Here is a 24,576-nt window from a genome sequence, read left to right as displayed (position 1 = left end):
AAAGGACACCCACAACACTTAAGTAAAAAATAATTTCCTGCAATTTTGGAATACCTAAAATACAAAAAAGATCTTATGTCAACTTACCTCATCCCCTAGGCTGTAGCACAACTCCTTGGAATCAAACACAAGCAGTGTTTGTGCATGAATACAAGACAGTATTGTTTATAACGGCAAAGGGTTGGTAAAAACGAAAATGTTCACCCGCAGCTATGGAGCTTCTGAACAATGAAATGCTGCGGTATTTCTGCACTGACAGGTGATGATTTCCAAAATACAGTGCGCAGTGAGAAGTGCACAACCATGTGTGCAGAAGGCTCGGACGTACATGAGCCACAGTAAGTACGTAAGACGCGCGTGCTTCTACACATCCAGGTCGCCTCGGGCAGGAGGTGCAGGTGGAAACCGCGACCTCTGGGAGGAGCTGGAGGAGTAGAGGACCCAGAAAGAAGTCTTACTGTTTGTTTAGTGCTATCCTACTCTATTTACTGACTTGTGCCATGTTTCACCTATCACTTGTATTTTTTAAATTCTAATGATTTAACTCTTTAAAATAAGTCTGTAGTCACAGTAGCTAAGCAGCATCTATAGTATAAAGTACCCTTAGAATTTGGCAACTTCAACATGGTAACACTGGAAGTCAATGAAAAAAACACTTCCTAAAAATATTTGTAATTTAATACCACTTTTCTAGTTTTTTAAATTTTGCTTAAGCATGGTGAAAGTTTTTTTTTTTAATAGAAAAGGAGGGAACTGACAATAACTTGACCATTTTAGTGCTTAAGAAGTCTCCAAAGAAAAGTAACCAAAAAATCCTGAAATACCTGTTTTCTGATGGCTTTGCTATGATACAAGCTATTGTCATTATAAATTTACAAAACTCAACACAATTAACCAGAGTTTCAGAAGAAAATTCTACCCGGGGCGCCTGGGTGGCTCAGATGGTTAAGCGTCTGCCTTCGACTCAGGTCATGATCTCAGGGTCCTGGGATCGAGTCCTGAGTTGGGCTCCCTGCTCCTTGGCTCCAGAGCCTGCTTCTCCCTCTGCCTCTCTCTCTGTCTCTCATGAATAAATAAATAAAATCTTTTTTAAAAAAAAAGAAGAAAATTCCACCCATACTGCTTGAGGTAATATGTATCCTAATATTTACTTAAAAAAAAAAAAAAAAGTTTTGTAGTAAAAAATGCTAACTTGATAGCAAGTTAAATACAGTAGTTATTAACAGGGCTATGAAAACTTTCATTAATATTAAATTATGTGTCAATACTGGCCACTCTAATATAAACCATTATTAATAAGGTTGCTTATATTCAATAAACTGTCATTATAAGAAAATCGGACACACTTACATTGGATATTAAGGAATATGCAACTCCTCAGTGGCAGAGAACCAAGCTAACAAATCTAAGTATTAGCTACCCTGCCTCGTGATGAATGTATAACCTTCCCTGCTCCCCACGCTGCTGTAATTTTACAAATGGAGAAAACACTTCCCAGCCAGATCACTCAAGTCAATATCATGCTTCTTGTTTGCTAATTAGCACCTACTAAGCAACCTCTAACTCAACTCCCAACTAACTTCTGCACATTTTATTGCACCTTTTCTTCTGCTATTTACTACTTGACTTTCTACATCTCAGTTTGGGCCCATGTCTCAACTCCATGACTCCACTTCAATTTACACAACAGAGTCAAAGGCTCTCCGCCATCCCCCAAACAGTGCTTTACAGAAACAGTAACCACTCCGCAAATCCCTGGCAGAGTGAATGGCAGTATGAATGCGTAAGTATATTGTAATAGTTTTACCACTTTATGGAAAAAAAACATACTGCCTTGTCTCCCACTCGGCATTCCTTTCGTAACACCATTAAACTGAAAACCTTTTAAATTTCTCATGTCTAAGGCCTAAAGCACAATGGCTCAAAAATAAAAGACAGTAGAGAACATTTTTCTTACCTGAAGACACCAGACCAGTAATCTAGAAGATATAGTCGCTTCCAGTCTTCCTAATGCTTGAGAACACCCCAAAAATGTTAATGCCAATAATCCCCCCTAAAGATGCAAAACTGCTTTTCCAATGAATACATTTTCTACACATTTTGATGCAGAGCCTTTAATATATAGTCTGTGTCTATATGTCTATGTCTCCCAAATTATAAACATCCTTAAAGCATCAGTTTATACTGGACTGGAATGTGGCCCAGCACATTAAACTAGATTATAAAGTATACAGATGATAAGGTTCTGGGTTCTCATTCCACGGTTTACTATAAACACTGTTTGATACCACATTTGCAAATACTATTTAAAAAGTAAACACAGCACTGAATTATGATTTCCTTTTGCATACACTGAAAGATTTAATGTCTTCTGATAGAAAGTACTTTTAAACACACAAATTGAAAAGTTGTAATATTCTACATTTAACCTACAATGGTAAGGTATTATATCTTAAAGTGGGTGGAGGAGGAAAACCATCCACTTGTAACTTAGACTACCAAAAGATTGTATTTACTTACATTCCAAAACTTTTATGGCCTATAAATTGAGAAGTAAGTTGTATTAGGAATTATCTGGGGAAAACAAGAAAAAACAAAAAGGAGGAAAAATCCTAATGTTATCATTTGGGCATAAGCAGATGAATCAAGTCCTACCTCTAGCAAAAGCCACATTGATGAGGCATACTCAAATCTTAACTTTTAAAATCTCAACTTCTGGGATGCCTGGGTGGCTCAGTCAGTTAAGTGTCTGCCTTCAGCTCAGGTCATGATCCCAGGGTCCTGGGATCGAACCCCGCATCGGGCTCCTTGCTCAGTGGGGAGCCTGCTTCTCCCTCTGCCGCTCCCCCTGCTTGTGCTCTCTCTCTCGGGCAAATAAAATCTTAAAAAGAAAAAAAAAAAAAAAAGTAAAATCTCAACTTTTAAAAACCTACAGAAATTTCCAAAGTAAGTTGTTCAAAGCTGTCACAGCCAGTGAATAGTTGCATGTGTATATTCTGAGATAATCTTCACTGAGTTGTTTTGGTAAGTAATACAACCCCTTCATAATGATCTGAAAGAACTATTTTTCTAACTCCTTAAAACTTATTTTTAAAAATCTTTTAAGTTTCTTCCAGTCACTACATTATCAAGACCAACTGGATGCAGAAATGATATTGATGCAACAATTGTGGTAAGCATACTCTGCATTAATAGTTTTCTTTTTTTTTTTTTAAGATTTTATTTATTTATTGGAGAGAGAGAGAGAGAGCATGAGCTGGGGGAGGAGCAGAGGGAGAAGCAGATTTCCCCCTCAGCAGGGAGCCCGATGCGGGACTTGATCCCAGGACTCCGGGATCATGACCTGAGCCGAAGGCAGATGCTTAACCGAATGAGCCATCTAGGCGCCCCTGCATTAATAGTTTTCAACTATAAACAAGTATTAGTGATTCAAAGTACATGGATAATAACCTTGGTCAGGCATTACACTTTGGGGAAGACAATGCATCTGTAATCTAAGTGTCTAAATCAGGTTCCAGAGAAATATGCTGAAACAGACCATCTAATTCAGAACTCTGAAACTGCTTAATAAAACTAGAGTACAGGGGCGCCTGGGTGGCACAGTAAGTTAAGACTCTCGGTTTTGGCTCAGGTCATGATCGCGGGGTTATGAGACTGAGCCCAGCATCGGGCTCTGTGCTCAGTGCAGAGTCTGCTTACGACTCTCCCTTTCCCTCTGGCTCCCACCGCCGCATGCGCTCTCTCTCTGTAAAATAATAAATAAAATAAGACATCTTAAAAACAAAACAAAACAAAACAAAACTGGGAGTACAAGAGATTGTAAGACCAGGAATTAGCACTCAGAATCCAATCCATTTGTTCTCAAATGTCTTTCATTTCTGGTTCTCTTTTTGTGCCACTGAAGAACCTCTTTCCACAAGGTCAAGGATAAAAGATTACAAACAGAGGTCTTAACTGTCCCCAAAGAGATCATTTGGAAAATAAGCAGAAGAAAAAATATTAACTACACATAGCAAATATGAGAGTAAATTACATCTAGGTATTTCCTTTAAGTTCTCAGAAGGCAGTAATGTAATTCTTTACCATGACCACAGCCTTTCTGCAGGCTGATTACCACATATGAAGTTCTTTATTAAGCCTTCCTTTTATTCCACACTCTCTAGTACACCTTACACAGCAGCATGAATTCTCCTCTGGAGCAAAGTTTAGTTATTGTTCCCTTAGTAACTGCATTCCCAAAAAGCACCAGATGTCTTCAAATCAAACTAAAACTACCTCAGCACAGGATTCAGGGCTTCCTAAATCCCTGGCCCGGCCCACCCTAGCTTCACCATCCTGTTCTCTGTGCACAGTGAAATCACATTTCCTATCCCAGTCAAGACAGCCCACTCTTTATAGACTCTAACCACTGTACAAAATCATTCTCTGCCTTGCCTCTTTTCAGTAATACCTTCATCAAAAAATGTTTTTCTCTTTAAAAAACAATGAACATTAAAGGCACAGGCAACAAAAGAAAATATAAGTTGACGTCATTAAAATTAAACACTTTTGTGCAACAAAGGACACTATCTAATAGCATGAAAAGACAACCCACAGAATGGAAGAGAATATTTGCGATTCTTTTATCGGGCAAGGGATTAATACCCAGAATGCATAAAGAACTCCTAGAACTCAAGAACAACCAAAAACAAACAACTCAATTTAAAACTAGACAAAACACAAACACTTCCACAAAGAAGGTGTACATCTGGTGAATAAGCACATGAAAAGATGTTCAGTATCAGAGAAACGCATCATAGGGAAATGATCAAAATTGCAAGGAGATACCACTTCACCCACTAGGATGGCCATTCTCCAAAACAAAGAATAACAATTGTTGGTGAGGACGTGGAGAAACTGGAACCCTTGTGCATTTGCTGATGGGAATGTAATATGGTGCAGTTGCTGCACAGATAATATGGCAATTCTCAAAAAATTAAACATACGATGATCATGATTCAACAATTCTACTTCTGAATATGTACCCCAAAGAACTGAAAACTGGGGCTAGAACAGGTATTTGTGTACCAGTGCATACAGCAGCACCGTTCACAAGTCAAAATGTGGAAACCATCTAAATATCCATTGACTGACGGGTTTAAAAAAATGTGGCATATATATATATATACACACTGGGATATTATCCAGCCTTTAGAAAGAGTGAAATTCTGATACATATAACATGGATAAGCCCTGAAAACATTATGCTAAGTGAAGGAAGTCAGACACAAAAGGACAAACGTTATGAGTAACCTAAGTTGTCAAATTCAGAAACACAGAAAGTAGGATTGTGATAGTAACCAGGGACTAGGAAGACAGAGGGATGGGAATGAGTGTTTTAAGGGTACAGATTCTGTTCGGCATGATGAAAAAGTCCTGGAGATGAATAGGGGCGACAGCTGTACAACATGAATGTAGTTAATGTCATTGAATGGGACACTTGAAAATAGCTAAGATGGTAAATTTTATGTTATATATATTTTAACAAAAAAATGAAGATTAAAATGAAAACTGACTCCATGAAACTTCCTAACATTTAATACAAATATTACTAATTACTATGCTTGACTGGTTTGTCAGTAGGATATAAAATGAGTTTTACTATAAAGTTAGAAAAACTTTTGCAATTAGGCACTTTTTAAAAGATATCTTTAAATACAGTGTTTAAAATCCGACCTATGCAATAAAAATTAAGTAATTTATCAGATAATAAGCAAACTTGAAAAACTCTACTCTGTATTCTTATTCTCACCCTTATTCGTTAATTTCTTCTACTCATCTTCTTTATGTTGTAGTTTCTGTCAACATACAATTTTACCTTTTATCCAAAATAGCTAAAATTTTAAAGTAAACAATTACATAAATGGAGTGATGGTATATAGGATTCCAGTGCTAGCAGCAACTTGAATTACATACACTTTTCAGTATAAACCAAAGGAAAGGGAGGGAGGAGGTATTGCCTTCTAAGTCTAAAACATACATGCATTTCTAGGTCTAACACATAAGACATTTTAACTTGAAAAAAATTAAAAGGGATAGCACAGCATACGTTATAACATAGCAAAGAATTTCACATAATAAATCCATGTTTTATCAAAAGGAACTTTTCCAAGGATCAATCTCAGAGATTCTGATGCTGTATTATCACTAGGAAGACAGACATTGGCTCTTTAGATTTAGTCAACAGCAACGAAAACCAGTATAACTACTTTTAGGAGTAAACGAAATGACATGCATAAATATCAAAGTGAAGCTTAATTTTTTAAATGATCATTAAATAAAAGTGAACAATTGGAACCAAGTAATAAAAATAATACATGGATGAAAGCAACTGACTTCATATAAGCACGGAGGAATCTGGGCATACAAATAACATGAATCAACAAAGTGATGCTGCCATCGTAAAAGAAATCTAGTATTTTATCAGATTAATGCAACTGATCTAAGAGGTAAGATAAATTAGTATTGAACTTCCACATTTTAAGATAGGCCAAAACAAAGAGTCACCATCATTCTAATCTTGCTACCATATCCTAGGGTATAGCATATAAAAACGTAGTGGCTAAATAAAGGTCTTTAAATTAGAATCTGTAAAACTCCAGAGCCAAACATAAACCTGAATTTAAAAGATGTGCCATTGGGTAATTATCTCAGTCATGACTTTTAACCTTAAAATTCTGTGGTTAAATGATGGATACTCCAACTCCTAAAGCAGTATATGTAATCTGAAATCAGATAACTCTTGTATCACAGAGTTTAAGGGAAGTCAAAATACTGAGGCAACAAAGCAAGGAGTCAGGATCTTTCTGGAAGGAAAATGGCAGTTCTTAAAATCTTGAAAGATGGATGTATTAAGATGTAGGTCCACTGAGAAAAAATGGGAGTTAAGATTTTTTAATTGGAAAAGTCAAGGATGAGAATGTGATAAATATGTGAAACACTATGTGAGCCAAGGTCTCCTCACCACCATGTAGAATGTGAGGATTGCCTTGACGTTTCATGAAGTTATCAGAACATCTGCAGAATCCACTGAGCTTTTGAAATGTACTAGAATGTTGTCCTTTTACATGATAAACCACTACGTTTAATTATCTTCTAATGACAAAAATGAAGTGCAGAATAAGAAAATGGTTAACTTCTGCTCATTTAGAACAAACTTAAAAGAGGAAGGGGTCTACCAGGATAGCTCCCTATTCAAAAGATTTCCCTTATCCTTAAGGATATCTACATTTTGGTTTACTAAATCAGTTCAACAAATTAATGATAAAGGCTATAATTCCTTAAACTTAAAGCTTATAAGTTTATAGCTTTAGATTTTAAAAAGACCAATTGTCTATCTCATGCATACATAGAATGGGATGCTTTTGGATCTAAAAAGTTTTTAACTTCATTTCTACAAACATCACTAATCAACAAGGTAATAAAAATTGAGATAGGAAGTAGTGGGCATTTTTTATTTTTAATCCTAACACTAATATTGAAATTCTTTCCTAATGATCACCAGGAGTGAGAGTTCCAATATAGTTTAAGATAACGTTTTCAGTGGTAATTCTAGTTCTTAAAGAAAAACTCTAATCAGATATAAAGCAATCCTATGAAATTCCCCTTTCTTTTCTGACAGGATTGGAATAAAGAAATCACTACCTGCCTTTGAGAAAAAAATAACAAAGTGACAGTTAAGTATTACTATAAACTGAGCAGACACCCAGCTTTTCCTTTTAGAAGATTTATGACTTATTTAAGAAGAAGAATCTCTATGTTAAAAATCAGGAAGAAGATTTTAAAAAGATAATAACCTTCTAGATTTATGGTAACTGCACTGTAATGTCACTTTAAAATAAAAATATGTATTTAAATAAATGCACTTAGTATATAGTTCTTTAAAGAACATTAGTATTTTAATAGCAAGATTAATCAATGACAATGAAACTGTATCTTCCTTAGGAAAAAGAAACTATAAACAATATACAATTAAAGCAATGACCAGAAATCCTACATGATTTTCTGTTATCAAGAAAGTTAACAATTTAATTTTTCACAAAATTAACAATCACTATTACTTCCATACCAAAAGAGGTATAATTTGGGGGTAAATAAATCTATGAGGATTTTGAAATTTTTCCCTATCCATTTCTCATTTTTAAGATGTGATGATTCATGGGTCTAATAAAGATTATAATTTTCAGAAATATACAAAAACTCCATGTTAAATAACAACAGTGGACCTTGAAGGCATGAGCTTTTGTCACTTTATTGTTAACCAATGAATGTTATCCAAAATTATAGATGTAACGGTAACTTAATTGTACAACACAAAATTATGCTAATGGTAAAAGCCTGTTGGAATTTATCAAATACTCATTAATATATTTTACATTGCTATATGAACATGTGCTCTCAACTAATAAGAGTTATAACTGGTTTAATCACTATGAAAACCCATATTGCAAATAGTTGCTCCTGTTTAGAAAAATTCACACAGCTTTAAAAATGGATTATATCCATTTTAATCCTAATCTACAAATAGATTATAAACAGCAAATATAACTGGTAGTTTTTCAACACTGATATCAAACTGATGTAGCAATGGTAGTGCACACAATTCAAAATGTAGAAAATTAATAAAAATCCAATGGCGGTCCAAGTTGTCACTTATTATGGCAATGGCTTTGATGCTTTGGAAAAGTGAACACTTATGCTTTGAAGCATGAAAAGCAGAGTTCACCATCTATTCTTCTAATGTGCTACAAGGAGAAATATTCTCTTCCGCAGTCTTCTGAAGCATGTGCACAACCACCATACAACAGTCACTTCAAGGTTATTAACCAGTTATCTTTTGTCCTACAAAGTCCCAAAAAATATATTAAATGAAACCTTTCCTTTTCATATGTCTGCCCAGATTAATCCTTTTATAGTCAGCAAAATCAAAAAAGCACAAGAGATATTTTCAGACACAACTTGAATCTACTGTGCATGAAAAATGCTTAACAAAATGGCAATTTTAATAGATAAATGTAAATTTGACTGCATAATACCAAATGAAAAGGAGCTGAACCACACAGAGAAAACAAGGCTTTCCTTATCTCCAAGTCTAGATGTTTTACAATGAAGAAAATATTAGAACAGGTGAATATTAGAACATCTTTCAAACTGGAAAGATTTCTTAAGACATAACTGAACTCAATATAACCTAAAATTATAATTTCTAAAATAGGATTAACAAACCAAATTTAAGTATTTTTAGTTAGAGAATGAAAAAAATAAACAATGATTTAGGAACCAAATCTGCTAAAATGACTATGTAACAATTATATCAAGAAATGAAGGTAGAGACGTTCATATGCTACAAGGGCAAATCTCTCTCTCAACACACACACACACACACTCTCTCTCTCTCTCTCCCTCGGACATACAACACCCCTCCAGGAAGATAGTATACCAGCAAGAGCTTACAATTTTAATATAAATCAGAGTCCCACAACTAAGCTCAACAAAAAGGCAGTTAAAAATTTAGCACTCTAAGATATTCTGAAGGAAAAGAAATCTCAGAAATACTCCACTGGGTCGGAACAACCAGTCACCACAGGTGTAGTAGTGAGGTAGTAATACTGTTCCCTCTTTGGGACTCATGTTTTCATATGCTGCCCTTCCAGAAAGGTCCAGGGTTTTCTTTTTAAATGATTACAATAAATTACCAACAAATGATTTTTTTTTAATTAAACATCTGTCTAAATCAGTCTATGAAAGAACGGACTTTTTAATCTTCCAGAGACAATTATTATTTGCAGGTAGTGTTACATCAATAAATTCTCCTCGGCTAACTACTACCTGCTGTCTACACCTTTGTGAACCAAAGGATGACAGGAGATGAAACACCAATCAGTTCAGCTCTCAAAGATGACTGTAATTAAGTAAGCAAATATCAAATATCCAATAATATAATTAAATTGGGACTTAAAAACATTAACCACCAGCTGCATGATACACTGTTAAATATTCTAATCCTTTTCATGATTCATGGCTGTCTTCTACACAATTATCAAAGACTGTCTACCCTGTTGTCTACCCTCATTTTAACCAAGCCAGTGATCTGTATGATAGCAGAATCATGGCTATCAGCACAGCAAGACAGGAGAAGTGCACGCCAAGGAAATATGAGTGAGACAGAATGTGGAAATACACGCAGAATATGGAAGGGGCAAAAGAAAACACAGCACTCTAGCTAAACGCTCATTAAGTCACCATCAACCTTTGACCTGTACAAAGTGCTGAAATCACACATACACATTTGTCAGACATGATCCTTAGTATTAGTCTCCAACAGAAAAAAACAATGGAAACTGAAAATGTGACAGGAGGCGATGGAACGCTGTCCTCCACTCCCTGGCCCCAAAGGAACAGAAAATCAAGCATGACGCCACACTGCCTTAATGCTGAAGCACTCCCCTCAAGGACGTCTTTAGCCACCACAGTCAACTGGTGTCAGGGCTTTGGCAAGGTGGGATGCGTTCCATCACATCTGCAAAGGCCTGCTTTTCTCTGTTGGTGGTTCAGCTTATGCAGAACATGTATGCAAAATAACAGCTCTCACATGGCTTCAAACTCATCAATCCGCTGCTTGGTGTTGCCTTGTCGGATCTGCCGCAGAGTCTTGTACTTATCACGGCCCGCTTTAACATTCTCAGCGTGAAGAACATCATTTTGTGTCTTCTTGGTTTCATCTCTGGCTTGGGCTAATTCTGAACTTAGTGCCTATATTTAAAAATAGAAAAAAATGACTATTATTTTTTTCGCAGACTTTAAAAAGTTTATGAAAAAGGTTTAAAGACAAAAATACACCACAAATCTTACATTTTCGTATATTAAAATTCCCATTGTCGCATCTTTTTCTTTAAAGTGTGTAACTCTGTTTTACTTGTAGTCAAAGTAGAGGCAGTGGTGAGGGAGGAATACCCCCATTGTCTTTTACTTCTACACTCATCAACCATGATGATTTTGTGTATTATTCTACATTTCCTTAATTTTCTCATACAATACTTGAAATGACTTACAAAAAAACGTTCAATGGAGACATTACAGAATGCTATTTTAAGATCTAAAATCTATGCCACAAGAGAAACTTTCTCCAGTCTTAATGTATTTATTAAAACTCTCCCGGGCGCCTGGGTGGCTCAGCTGGTTAAGCGACTGCCTTCGGCTCAGGTCATGATCCTGGAGTCCCGGGATCGAGTCCCGCATCGGGCTCCCTGCTCGGCAGGGAGTCTGCTCTGCTTCTCCCTCTCCCACTCCCCTTTTGTGTTCCCTCTCTCGCTGTGTCTTTCTCTGTCAAATAAATAAATAAAATCTTTAAAAAAAAAAAAACCAAAAAACTCTCCCATCACTTTTTTATTAATATTTGAAGATTTCACCAATTAAAAAATTAGAGAACTTACCTGGAAAAAAGATCTAATAAAGTTAAAATTTCCTATTTTGATCTAATTATGTGCTTTTAATAAACTGACCTTTTGCCATTATAAAATGTGAACAAATAATTCAGATTAAGTAATGTCATACAGGAAATCTATCGTTTTAAATGTAGACTTCACTAGTTAAAAACTAAATTTGTCTTTTAAAGATAACATTAAAATACTTCCTACCTTTTAATGTTGAGTCAAGCTATAATTAAAGATTAACTTACCACTTAAGGCTTAATCGCGGAAAGCTAACAAACATTTGCTACAATGGAAGAAATGAAACAAGGTGGCTGTAGGCCAAGCACTCACAAACCAACCACAAGGCCAGCTACTGGTAAAGGCTTAAAAAAAAAAAAAAATCAAATGTTCTTCTATAAAGAACTTCTCGGGGTGCCTGGGTGGCTCAGTCGTTAAGCGTCTGCCTTCTGCTCAGGTCATGATCCCAGGGTCCTGGGATCGAGTCCCACATCGGGCTCCCTGCTCGGCGGGAAGCCTGCTTCTCCCTCTCCCACTCCCCCTGCTTGTGTTCCCTCTCTGTCTGTCAAATAAATAATAAAATCTTAAAAAAAAAAAAAAAAAAAAGACCTTCTCATACTCAATACCCAAAAAACAAATAATCCAGTCAATAAATGGGCAGAAGACATGAACAGACACTTCTCCAAAGAAGACATACAAATGACTAACAGACACATGAAAAAATGTTCACCACCACTAGCCATCAGGGAAATACAAATCAAAACCACAATGAGATACCTAACCTTACACCAGTTAGAATGGCAAAAATTAATAAGACAGGTAACAACAAATGTTGGTGAGGATGCAGAGAAAGGGGAACCCTCTTACACTGTTGGTGGGAATGCAAACTGGTGCAGCCACTCTGGAAAACGGTATGGAGGTTCCTCCGGATGTTAAAAATAGAGCTATCCTACGACCCAGCAATTGTACTACTTTACCCCAAAGATACAAATGTAGTGAAAAGAAGGGGCACCTGCACCCCAATGTTCATAGCAGCAATGTCCACAACAACCAAACTGTGGAAAGAGCTGAGATGTCCTTCAACAGATGAATGGATAAAGAAGATGTGGTCCATATATACAATGGAATATTACTCAGTCATCAGAAAGGATGAATACCCACCATTTGCACTGACATGGATGGAACTGGAGGGGATTATGCTAAGTGAAATAAGTCAAGCAGAGAAAGACAATTATCATATGGTTTCACTCATATGTGGAACGTAAGGAATAGTGCAGAGAACCACAGGGGAAGGGAGGGAAAATTGAATGGGAAGAAATCAGAGAGGGAGACAAACCATGAGAGACTCTGGACTCCAGGAAACAAACTGAGGGTTGCTAAAGGGAGGGGGATGGGGGGATGGAGTAACTGGGTGATGGGTATTGAGGAGGGCACGTGATGTGATAAGCATTGGGTGTTACACGCAACTGATGAATTGCTGAACACTACATCAAAAACTAATGATGTACTAATTGAACATAATATATCTATAAATATACATATATATATATAAATACAAAAAATCAAATGTTCTTTTTAATAAGTTTGTCTTAATAAATGGGGGAAATGCTAACTGTATTATAAATGTGCACACAACTGCAAATTTTAAATACCTGGAGTTGCTTCTTAACACGCTCATTTTTTTGAGTTTCTGTTACACGTTCCTCTTCACTTCGGTGGTTCATCACCCCATCATTTGATAATTCAGCGCTAGCTTCAGCATTATTCTCATCATGCTCATCGTGTTCATTTTCTGTTGGAGGAACGACTGGTGGTGGTGGAGGTGGAGGGGGGGCAGACATCACAGTTTTTAGTTCTTCTTTAGTCTTTTCCAAATCTTCCTGGGCTGCAAAAGCCTGAACATTAAAAATAAGTTTATCAGCAACTTCCTTTGAAAATTGGTAATTAAAAGAATCAAGTTATCCTTCCTTCCCAAAAGAAACTGTATTTCAGGGTAATGAAAACAAGCCTTACTGATGAAAGCTCTGTTTTTATAAGGAATGCCAGCAAGTAGGAGTGGAAGAATTAAAATACATCACTTTGCAAAACCTAATAAAATTGTTAATTCTGGCAAGAATGATCAAATATTGCTAAAATTGTTATACAAATGGGTTGATGAGAAATGATATTAGTAAAATGCCAAAGAATGCCACATCTAAGAGATCACATTTTAGCCACAAGGGGGAGCATGTCACTAGTCAATGGAGGAATCAGACCATCATTACTCTAATCCAGTGATCAATTAAAATCACTAATGGTCAAACAGAGAAAGACATGTATCATATGATCTCACTGATATGAGGAATTCTTAATTGCAGGAAACAAACTGAGTGTTGTTGGAGTGGGGGGTGGGGTGGGAGGGATGGGGGGACTGGGTGATAGACACTGGGGAGTGTATGTGCTCTGGTAAGCGCTGTGAATTGTGCAAGACTGTTGAATCTCAGATCTGTACCTCTGAAACAAATAATGCAATATATGTTAAGAAAAAAAAAAAAAGAAGAAGAAGGTAGCGGGAGGGGAAGAATGAAGCGGGGGAAATCGGAGGGGTAGACGAACCATGAGAGACGATGGACTCTGAAAAACAAACAGGGTTCTAGAGGGGAGGGGGGTGGGAGGATGGGTTAGCCTGGTGGTGGGTATTTAGGAGGGCACATTCTGCATGGAGCACTGGGTGTTGTGCACAAACAATGAATCATGGAACACTTCATCTAAAACTAATGTTGTAATGTAAGGGGATTAACATAAGAATAAAAAAATTAAAAAAAAAAAAAATAAAATCACTAATGGTAGGTTAACCAGATAGTAAATGTTTTCTGAGATGATACAACAGGAAGTATCCAACATTACCAACTGCTCGGGTGCTATATTGTGTTCGTTTGCCTAGAAAAGTCCTGCTTTACAATGTTGCCCTGGTATAATTATTAATAATACCTTTCACTCTAAAATATATTCTAGCCCTTTATCTGATATGTCATTTGCAAATATCTTCTCCCATTCTGTCGCTTGTCTTTTGGTTTCGTTGACTGTTTCTTTTGCTGTGCAAAAGCTTTTTATCTTGATGAAGTCCCAATAGTTCATTTTTGCCCTTGCTTCCCTTGCCTTTGGAGATGTTTCTAGGAAGAAGCTGCTGCGGCTGAGGTCGAAGAGGTTGCTGCCTGTGTTCTCCTTTAGGATTTTGATGGACTCCTGTCTCACATTTAGGTCTTTCAACCATTTCAGTCTATTTTTGTGTGGGGCTAGTATCCAAAATCTATAAAGAACTTATCAAACTCAACACCCAAAGAACAAATGATCCAATCAAGAAATGGGCAGAAGACATAAACAGACATTTTTCCAAAGACATCCAAATGGCCAACAGACACATGAAAAATTGCTCAACATCGCTCGGCATCACGGAAATCCAAATCAAAACCTCAATGAGAGACCACCTCACACCAGTCAGAATGGCTAAAAATAACAAGTCAGGAAACGACAGATGTTGGCGGGGATGTGGAGAAAGGGGAACCCTCCTACACTGTTGGTGGGAATGCAAGCTGGTGCGACCACTCTAGAAAGCAGTATGGAGGTTCCTCAAAAAGTTGAAAATAGAGCTACCCTACGAACCAGCAATTTGCACTACTGGGTATTTACCCCAAAGATACAAATGTAGTGATCCGAAGGGGTACGTGCACCCCGATGTTTATAGCAGCAATGTTCACAATAGCCAAACTATGGAAAGAGCCAAGATGTCCACTGACAGATGAATGGATAAAGACGATGTGGTGAGGGGGCGCCTGGGTGGCTCCGTCGTTAAGCGTCTGCCTTTGGCTCAGGTCATGATCCCAAGGGTCCTGGGATCGAGCCCCGCACTGGGCTCCTTGCTCAGTGGGAAGCCTGCTTCTCCCTCTCCCACTCCCCCTGCTGTGTTCCCTCTCTCTCGCTGTGTCTCTGTCAAATAAATAAAATCTTTAAAAAAAAAAAAAAAAGAAGTAAATAAAAGAAGATGTGTCTCTCTCTCTCTCTCTCTCTCTCTCTCTCTCTCACACACACACACACACACACACACACACACACACACAGGAATATTATGCAGCCATCAAAAGGAATGAAATCTTGCCATTTGCAATGATGTGAATGGAACTGGAGGGTATTATGCTGAGCGAAATAAGTCAATCAGAGAAAGACATGTATCATATGATCTCACTGATATGAGGAATTCTTAATCTCAGGAAACAAACTGAGGGTTGCTGGAGTGGTGGGGGGTGGGAGTGGTGGGGGGTGGGAGGGATGGGGTGGCTGGGTGATAAGACATTGGGAAGGGTACGTGCTTTGGTGAGCGCTGTGAATTGTGTAGGACTGTTGAATCACAGACCTTTACCTCTGAAACAAATAATACATTATATGTTAAAAAAAAAAGAAGACAGTAAGAAGGGAAAAACGAAGGGGGGGAAATCGGAGGGGGAGATGAACCATGAGAGACTGTGGACTCTGAGAAACAAACTGAGGGTTCTAGACGGGAGGGGGGTGGGGGGATGGGTTAGCCTGGTGATGGGCATTAAAGAGGGCTCGTATTGAATGGAGCACTGGGTGTTACACGCACACAATGAATCATGGAACACTACATCAAAAGCTAATGATGTAATGTATGGTGATTAACATAATAAAATTAAAAAAAATAAAATGGTAAAAAATATATATATATTCTAATTTGGGTGATAAATTATATGGTGGTCTCACCTATGAGGCATCACAGCCAAAAACTTTTTAACTTGAATCCTTCAAGTTTTTATTTTATTATTATTTTTAATTTTTTAAAGATTTTATTTATTTATTTGACAGAGAGGAAGAGAGAGAGCACAAGCAGAGGGAGCTGCAGGCAGAGGGAGAGGGAGAAGCAGGCTCCCTGCTCAGCAGGGAGCCCCACGCGGAGCTCGATCCCAGGACTCTGGGATCATGACCTGAGCCGAAGGCAGACGCTTAACCGATTGAGCCACCCAGGTGCCCCGACTCCTTCAAGTTTTTAGGTCTATTTTCCAGTTTACAGGAAATATTGTTAAAGGACAAGCTGAATAACACCATGAGGAAGCAACCAGACAAAGGAGAAGGGACAATCTCCAGGTCCTTCCAATAATTCAGTATCATAAAAAGACCTGTCCTACTTTAAAAGAGACTTAGAGCAAACATATGCAATGCAAAGTCCAAAGGACACTGGCCTGACAAATTAGCTATAAAAGATTTGGGGTCAATTTTGAATACATTCTGCCCAGGAATAAATCACACAAATATAATCAATTAATTTACAATGAAGCAGCCAAGAATATGCAATGGGGAAAGGACAGTCCCTTCAATAACTGGGTGTTGGGAAAACTGGACAGCCATATACATAAGAATGAAAACTAGACCACTATCTTACACCATACAAAATTATCAACCCAAAATGATCACAGATTTGAACCTAAGACCTAAAATCATACTCCTAAAAGAAAACATACAGAGCAAGCTACCTGACATTGGTCTTGGCAATGATTTTTTGGATTTGACACCAAAAGTAAAGTTAAAAAGCAAAAATAAGTGGGACTACATCAAACTAAAAAGCTTCTGCACAGCAAAGGAAACCACCAAAAATAAGAAAAGTCAACCTACTGAATGGGAGAAAATATTTACAAATCATACATCCAAATATATAAGGAACTCATATAACTTAACAGTTAAAAAACAATCTGATTAAAAAATGGGCGGAGGATCTGAATGGATATTTTTCCATAGAAGATATACAGATGGCCAACAGGTACATGAAACAGGTGCTCAACATCACTAATCAACATGGAAATGTAAATCAAAACCACAATGAGCTACCACCTCAAAATGGCTCAAAATGGCTATTATCAAAAAGATAAGAAATAGCAAGCGTTGTCAAGGTTATGGAGAAAAGGGAACCTGCGTCCACTATTACTGAGTATGTAAATTGGTGCAACCACTATGGAAAACACTACAGAGGTTCTTCAAAAAATTAAAAATAGAACTACCATTATTACCTAGCAATTCCACTTCTAGGTATTTATCCCCCAAAAATGAAAACATAACTTAAAAAGATACATACAATCATGTTTCACTGCAGCCTTCTTTACAATAGCCAAGATACAAAGTAACCTAAGCATCCATCGATGAATGAATGGGTCAAGAAAGTGTGGTGTACACATACACATGAATATTATTCAGCCATAAAAAAGAAAATCTTGCTATCTGTGTCTACATAGATGGAACTTGACGGTATTATGCAAAGTGAAATAAATCAGAGACAAATACCATATGTTTATATGTAAATGTAAAAAAATTAAAGAGAGCTCATGGATACAGACAACAAATTCCTTGTTATCAGAAGTGGGGGATGGCAGGGAGGGTGGGGAGTGGGCAAATGGGAGAAGGGCTTAAAAAGTACCAACTCCCAGGGCGCCTGGATGGCTCAGTCGGTTAAGTGTCTGACTTCGGCTCAAGTCATGATCTCGTGGTCCTAGGATCAAGCCCCATGTTGCGCTCCGCACACAATGGGGAGTCGGCTAGAGATTCTCTACCCTTCCCCCACTCGTGCTTGCTCTCTATCTCAAATAAATAAATAAAATCTAAAAAAAAAAAAAAAGGTACAAACTCCCAGTTGTAAGATAAATAAGTCATGGGGATGTAATGTACAAATAGCATGGAGACTACAGTTAATAATAGTGCATAGTATACTTGAAAGTTGAAAGCTGCTAAGAGAGTAAATCTTAAAAGTCTTCATGACAAGAAAAAAAATTTGTCATTATATTTGGTGATGGGTGTTAACTCATTTCACAATATATACAAGTATCAAACAATGAAGTCATTCACCTGAAATTAATGTTATACTTCAATTATATCTGAATTTTAAAATTTTACGAATACAGTCTAATATAGATGAGATGAAAAGTGACTAAAATGGAAGAGTATGTATAGTATGACCTCATTCTGAACATATAAATGTATATTATACACATATGCAAACAGGAAAAGATCCTAGAAGGATCTGCACTAAGGTGTTAATAAAACAGTGATCCTGGCTTGTAGGAATGTGATTTTTCTTTTGTGACACTTCCTCATTTCTATAATTCACAGGATTTGCCTCTGTGGTGTTATTTTTAAAAGTTTATGTGTCTCTGAAATTCTAATAAAGAAAGTGGTGCAATGGGTTAACAGAGTTGTACTGTTTTGAGAGTTATATATACACACATATACATAATTCTAAATATATCAAAATTTCCCTATGAAGTTTAAACTGCTACAAAGAAAATTTAAGTAAGAGTGAAAGAAAACTGTATTCACATTCATTGCAGGAAAGTCAAATTATCATAGTTGCATTGAAGAGTTAACGTTTATTTAAAGTTTGAATTAAACTCTGATTTTTCACTTGTGTACTCTTTCAGACAGTAGTGGCTTCATCTAGTGGGGAACTTATATCAGAAATCTCAGTATGGGGTGCCTAGGTGGTTCAGTCAGTTAAGTGTCTGCCTTTGGCTCAAGTCATGATCCCAAGGTCCTGGGGTCGAGCCCCATGTCGGGCTCCCTGCTCAGCAGGGAGTCAGCTTGTCCCTCTCCTTCTGCCCCTCTTCCCCAGGCTTGTGCGCTCTCTCACTCACGCTCTCTCTCTAACAAATAAAATCTTAAAAACAAAATCTCAGTATGTGTCATCTTCATTGCATCCCTCTAATTTGACTTCTTCATACCCATTATTTGGTTGCCATGCCCTTTTGAGTCTACCACAAGATGTCTCTTAATAATCCCAGTTCCTCTTCATTCTCAGGTAATCCCACTAGACCAATCCATCCTCTACATTGATTGCTAAGTTATTTTTATAAAGCCCTACCTGATCATATTATAATCCTGTTTCAAAATCTTTTTTTTTTTTTTAAGATTTTATTTATTTGACAGAGAGAGACACAGCAAGAGAGGGAACACAAGCAGGGGTAGTGGGAGAGGGAGAAGCAGGCTTCCCACCAAGCAGGGAGCCCGATGCGGGGCGCAATCCCAGGACCCTTGGGATCATGACCTGAGCCAAAGGCAGATGCTTAACAACTGAGCCACCCAGGCGCCCGTTTCAAAATCTTGAAAGCGCAATGTCTACAGACACTCCCTATCATCTTGCAATTTATTTAAAGCCCTTCACAACTTAATTTCCTCTGTAACTTCCCAGGCACATCTCTCAAGATTTCTGAACCTAGACTCTAAAGCTTTGCTTACTTACTAGTTGTTCTTCAAGTCTGCCATGTACTTTCAAACTTCCTATACTCATTCAGTTCCTTCTGTCTGGAACGACGACCTTTTCAGTCTCTAACCACTCTCAGTCTTTTCTACCCCAAAACTGACTTTATTATTCAAGATCCAACTTAAACTTACAAGGGTTTCCCCAAAACCTGCCTCATTCCCACAGAAATTAATCACCTCTTCTGTACTTAGGTTGCGTCAACAGATTAGTAATTACTACAATACACACCCATTCATACACACAGGTATCTTGTCCCTCTAAATTGTGACAGTATCTTATATTTAGCTCTACAAACTCAGCATACTGCTAGGTACAAAAATAGATATTCATTGGGCGGAGCAAGATGGCGGAGGAGTAGGAGACCTGGATTTCGTCTCCTCTCAGGAATTCAGCTGGATAGGGATCAAACCATTCTGAACACCTACAAACCCAATAGGAGATCAAAGAAAAGAAGAGCAACAACTTTCTGAACAGAAAAGCGACCACTTTCTGGAAGGTAGGACGTGCGGAGAAGTGAATCCGAGGCGATATTCGGGAGGATAGACGGCGGGGGAGGGGCCTCCGTCGGCCGCTTCTGGCAAGTGATAGAGCCGCGGAGCACAAAATCGGAACTTTTAAAAGTCTGCTCCGCCGAGGGACGTCACTCTGGTGGCTAAGCGGGGGGTGGAACCCTCCGGGACAGTGTGGTCTCAGGACCCTCGGGGTCACAGAAGGACCGGGGGTGCCTGAGGGCGGCAGAGCTCCCAGGTATCGGAGCAGGGAAGCCGGCTGCAGAGGCGGAGCCCAGGCGCGGGCTCTCAGCTCGGGGTGGCCATAAACCGTGATCCGCGGCACAGTCGGGCCCCTGCTCCTCCAGCAGGGACCCAACAAGCGGCAGATCCGGGGAGACTCACCTTCCTCCCCCGGGAGGAGCCGCGCGGGAGGGCACCGCAGGGATCTGCTGGGTTTGGAGACTCCAGACCGGGTCCGGTGCCAGAGATAGAAACGCGTGGTCACAGGCCGGTTGAGCACGGAGTGCGGCCGGACCGGGGAGACGGGAGTGATTGACGGCTTTTCTCTGGGGGCTCACTGAGGAGCAGGCCCGAGTTCTCGGCTCCTCCGGGGCAGAGATTGGGAGGCCGCCATTTTCACTCTCCGCCTCCAAAGCTGTACGGAAAGCTCGCAGGGAACAAAAGCCCCGGAGAGCAAACCTGAGCAGATGACTTAGCCGGGAGGGGGCAAGGGCGGGGCAATTCCGCCTCCGGCAGAGACATTTGGAAACCACGGCAACAGGCCCCTCCCCAGAAGATCAGCGAGAACAGCCAGCCAAGACCAAGTTTACCGATCAATGAGAACGGCAGAACTCCAGCGCTAGGGGAATACTGCACATAGAATTCACGGCTTTTTTACCATGATTCCTTAGTCTTTTAAAGTTAATTTTTTTTTTAACTGTCTTTTTGTCTTTTTATTTCTTTTTGAATTTTTCTTTTTCCCTTTTTCAAACAACATCTTATCAATCCCTTTTTTTAAAAAAAAAACATTTTTATTTTTCATTTTTAGAGTCATATTCTATCCCTTCATAGTAGTTACCCATATTTTTGGCTTATATATATAAGTTGTTCTCTCTTTAAAATTTTGAGATAGTTTCTTCTAACAGATTAAAATATACCCTAAATCTCTAGTATATGGTGTTTTCTATTCCCCTGCCTGATCACATCCTCTCCCTTTTTTTTTCTTTTTCTTTTTTCTTTTTTTAAATCTTCTTCTTTCTTTTTCAAACAACTTCTTATCAATTCCTTTTATAAAATTTTTTATAATTTCCATTTTTACAGTCATTTTCTATCCCTTCATCATATCAACCCTTATTTTTGTACATATATCTTTTTCTTTCTTTAAAATTTTGGGAGACACTTTCTTCTAAAAGACCAAAACACACCCCAAATCTAGTGTGTGGCACTGATCTATATACCATATAGATCATATTTGATCACATTCTGGTTTTTCTTTTGTTGTTGTTGTTTTGTTTTGTTTGTTTTTGTTTTTATCTTTATCTTTTTCTTTTTTTTTCTTTTTCTTTTTTCTCTCTTTCCCCTTCTTATCCCACTGCTTCAGGTCTTTTCTGATTTGTTTAGAGTATATTTTCTGGGGACGTGGTTACTCTGCTAGCATTTTGTTCTCTCATTAATCTATTCTCCTCTGCACAAAATGACGAGACGGAAAAAATCACCTCAACAAAAAGAACAAGAGGCAGTACCGACTGCCAGGGACCTACTCAATACGGACATTAGTACGATGTCAGATCTAGAGTTCAGAATCATCACTTTAAAGATACTAGCTGGGCTTGAAAAAAATATGGAAGTTATTAGAGAAACTCTTTCTGGAGAAGTAAAAGAGCTAAAATCCAACCAAGTAGAAATCAAAAAGGCTATTAATGAGGTGCAATCAAAATTGGGGGCGCTAACTGCTAGAATAAATGAGGCAGAAGAGAGAATCAGTAATATAGAAGATGAAATGCTGGAAAATAAAGAAGCTGAGAAAAAGAGAGATAAACAACTACTGGATCATGAGGGCAGAATTCGAGAGATAAGCGATACCATAAGACGAAACAACATTAGAATAATTGGGATCCCAGAAGAAGAAGAAAGAGAGAGAGGGGCAGAAGGTATAATGGAGCAAATTATAGCAGAGAACTTCCCTAATTTGGGGAAAGAAACAGGCATGAAAATCCAGGAAGCACAGAGAACCCCTCTCAAAATCAATAAAAATAGGTCAACTCCCCGACATCTAATAGTAAAACTTACGAGTCTCAGAGACAAAGAGAAAATCCTGAAAGCAGCTCGGGAGAAGAGATATGTAACCTACAATGGTAGAAACATTAGATTGGCAACAGACCTATCCACAGAGACCTGGCAGGCCAGAAAGGACTGGCAGGATATATTCAGAGCACTAAATGAGAAAAATATGCAGCCAAGAATACTCTATCCAGCTAGGCTGTCATTGAAAATTGAAGGAGAGATAAAAAGCTTCCAGGACAAACAAAAACTAAAGGAATTTGCAAACACAAAACCAGCCCTACAGGAAATCTTGAAAGGGGTCCTCTAAGCAAAGAGAGACCCTAAAAGCAACATAGACCAGAAAGGAACACAGACAATATACGGTAACAGTCACCTTACAGGCAATACAATGGCACTAAATTCCTATCTTTCAATAGTTACCTTGAATGTAAATGGGCTAAATGCCCCAATCAAAAGACACAGGCTAACAGACTGGATTAAAAAACAAGATCCATCGATATGCTGTCTGCAAGAGACTCATTTTAGACCCAAAGACACCCCCAGATTGAAAGTGAGGGGGTGGAAAACCATTTACCATGCTAATGGACACCAAAAGAAAGCTGGGGTGACAATCCTTATATCAGACAAATTAGATTTTAAACCAAAGACTGTAATAAGAGATGAGGAAGGACACTATATCATACTTAAAGGATCTATCCAACAAGAAGATCTAACAATTGTAAATATCTATGCCCCTAACATGGGAGCAGCCAATTATATAAGGCAATTAATAACAAAAGCAAAGAAACACATCAACAACAATACAATAATAGTGGGGGACTTTAACATCCCCCTCACTGAAATGGACAGATCATCTAAGCAAAAGATCAACAAGGAAATAAAGACTTTAAATGACACACTGGACCAAATGGACTTCACAGACATATTCAGAACATTCCACCCCAAAGCAACGGAATACACATTCTTCTCTAGTGCCCATGGAACATTCTCCAGAATCGATCACATCCTAGGTCATAAATCAGGTCTCAACCGGTACCAAAAGATTGGGATCATTCCCTGCCTATTTTCAGACCACAATGCTTTGAAACTAGAACTCAATCCCAAGAGGAAAGTCGGAAAGAACTCAAATACATGGAGGCTAAAGAGCATCCTACTGAAGAATGAATGGGTCAACCAGGAAATTAAAGAAGAATTAAAAAAATACATGGAAACCAATGAAAATGAAAACACAACTGTTCAAAATCTTTGGGATGCAGCAAAGGCAGTCCTAAGAGGAAAGTATATAGCAATACAAGCCTTTCTCAAGAAACAAGAAAGGTCTCAAGTACACAACCTAACCCTACACCTAAAGGAGCTGGAGAAAGAACAGCAAATAAAGCCTAAACCCAGCAGGAGAAGAGAAATCATAAAGATCAGAGCAGAAATCAATGAAATAGAAACTAAAAGAACAGTAGAACAGATCAACGAAACTAGGAGCTGGTTCTTTGAAAGAATTAACAAGATTGATAAACCCCTGGCCAGACTTATCAAAAAGAGAAGAGAAATGACCCAAATCAACAAAATCATGAATGAAAGAGGAGAGATCACAACCAACACCAAAGAAATACAAACAATTATAAGAACATATTATGAGCAACTCTATGCCAGCAAATTAGATAACCTGGAAGAGATGGATGCATTCCTAGAGATGTATCAACTACCAAAACTGAACCAGGATGAAATAGAAAACCTGAACAGACCTATAACCACTAAGGAAATTGAAGCAGTCATCAAAAATCTCCCAAAAAACAAAAGCCCAGGGCCAGATGGCTTCCCAGGGGAATTCTACCAAACATTTCAAGAAGAATTAATACCTATTCTTCTGAAACTGTTCCAAAAAATCGAAACGGAAGGAAAACTTCCAAACTCATTTTATGAGGCCAGCATTACCTTGATCCCCAAACCAGACAAAGACCCCATCAAAAAGGAGAATTACAGACCAATATCCCTGATGAACATGGATGCAAAAATTCTCACCAAATTACTAGCCAATAGGATCCAA

General features: G+C 38.1%; 1 protein-coding gene across 12 annotated transcripts in view; it reads right to left on the bottom strand.

The window, feature by feature from the left end:
• RDX (radixin) overlaps positions 1-24,576 on the bottom strand; it is a 98,065-nt gene that overhangs the window by 15,803 nt on the left and 57,686 nt on the right. For 11 of the 12 annotated variants that reach the window (XM_064577472.1, XM_064577466.1, XM_064577465.1 and 8 more), the window contains 2 exons: positions 13,121-13,363; positions 8,262-10,791 (listed from right to left, as the gene is read on the bottom strand). In XM_064577472.1, coding sequence (XP_064433542.1) covers positions 10,627-10,791; positions 13,121-13,363 — 408 coding nt within the window. In that variant the 3' untranslated portion in view covers positions 8,262-10,626. Of the gene's footprint in view, positions 1-8,261; positions 10,792-13,120; positions 13,364-24,576 lie in introns of those variants that run through there. The other variant, XM_064577473.1, reaches the window with a different exon arrangement.

The sequence above is a fragment of the Mirounga angustirostris genome, unplaced genomic scaffold (assembly GCF_029215605.1).
Source record: "Mirounga angustirostris isolate CCGP_5_RB_7025 unplaced genomic scaffold, mMirAng1.0.hap1 SCAF_13, whole genome shotgun sequence".
Classification (NCBI taxonomy): Eukaryota; Metazoa; Chordata; class Mammalia; order Carnivora; family Phocidae; genus Mirounga; species Mirounga angustirostris.
Note: the sequence above shows the minus strand (reverse complement) of the source record. Positions and strands in the feature narration are given on the sequence as shown.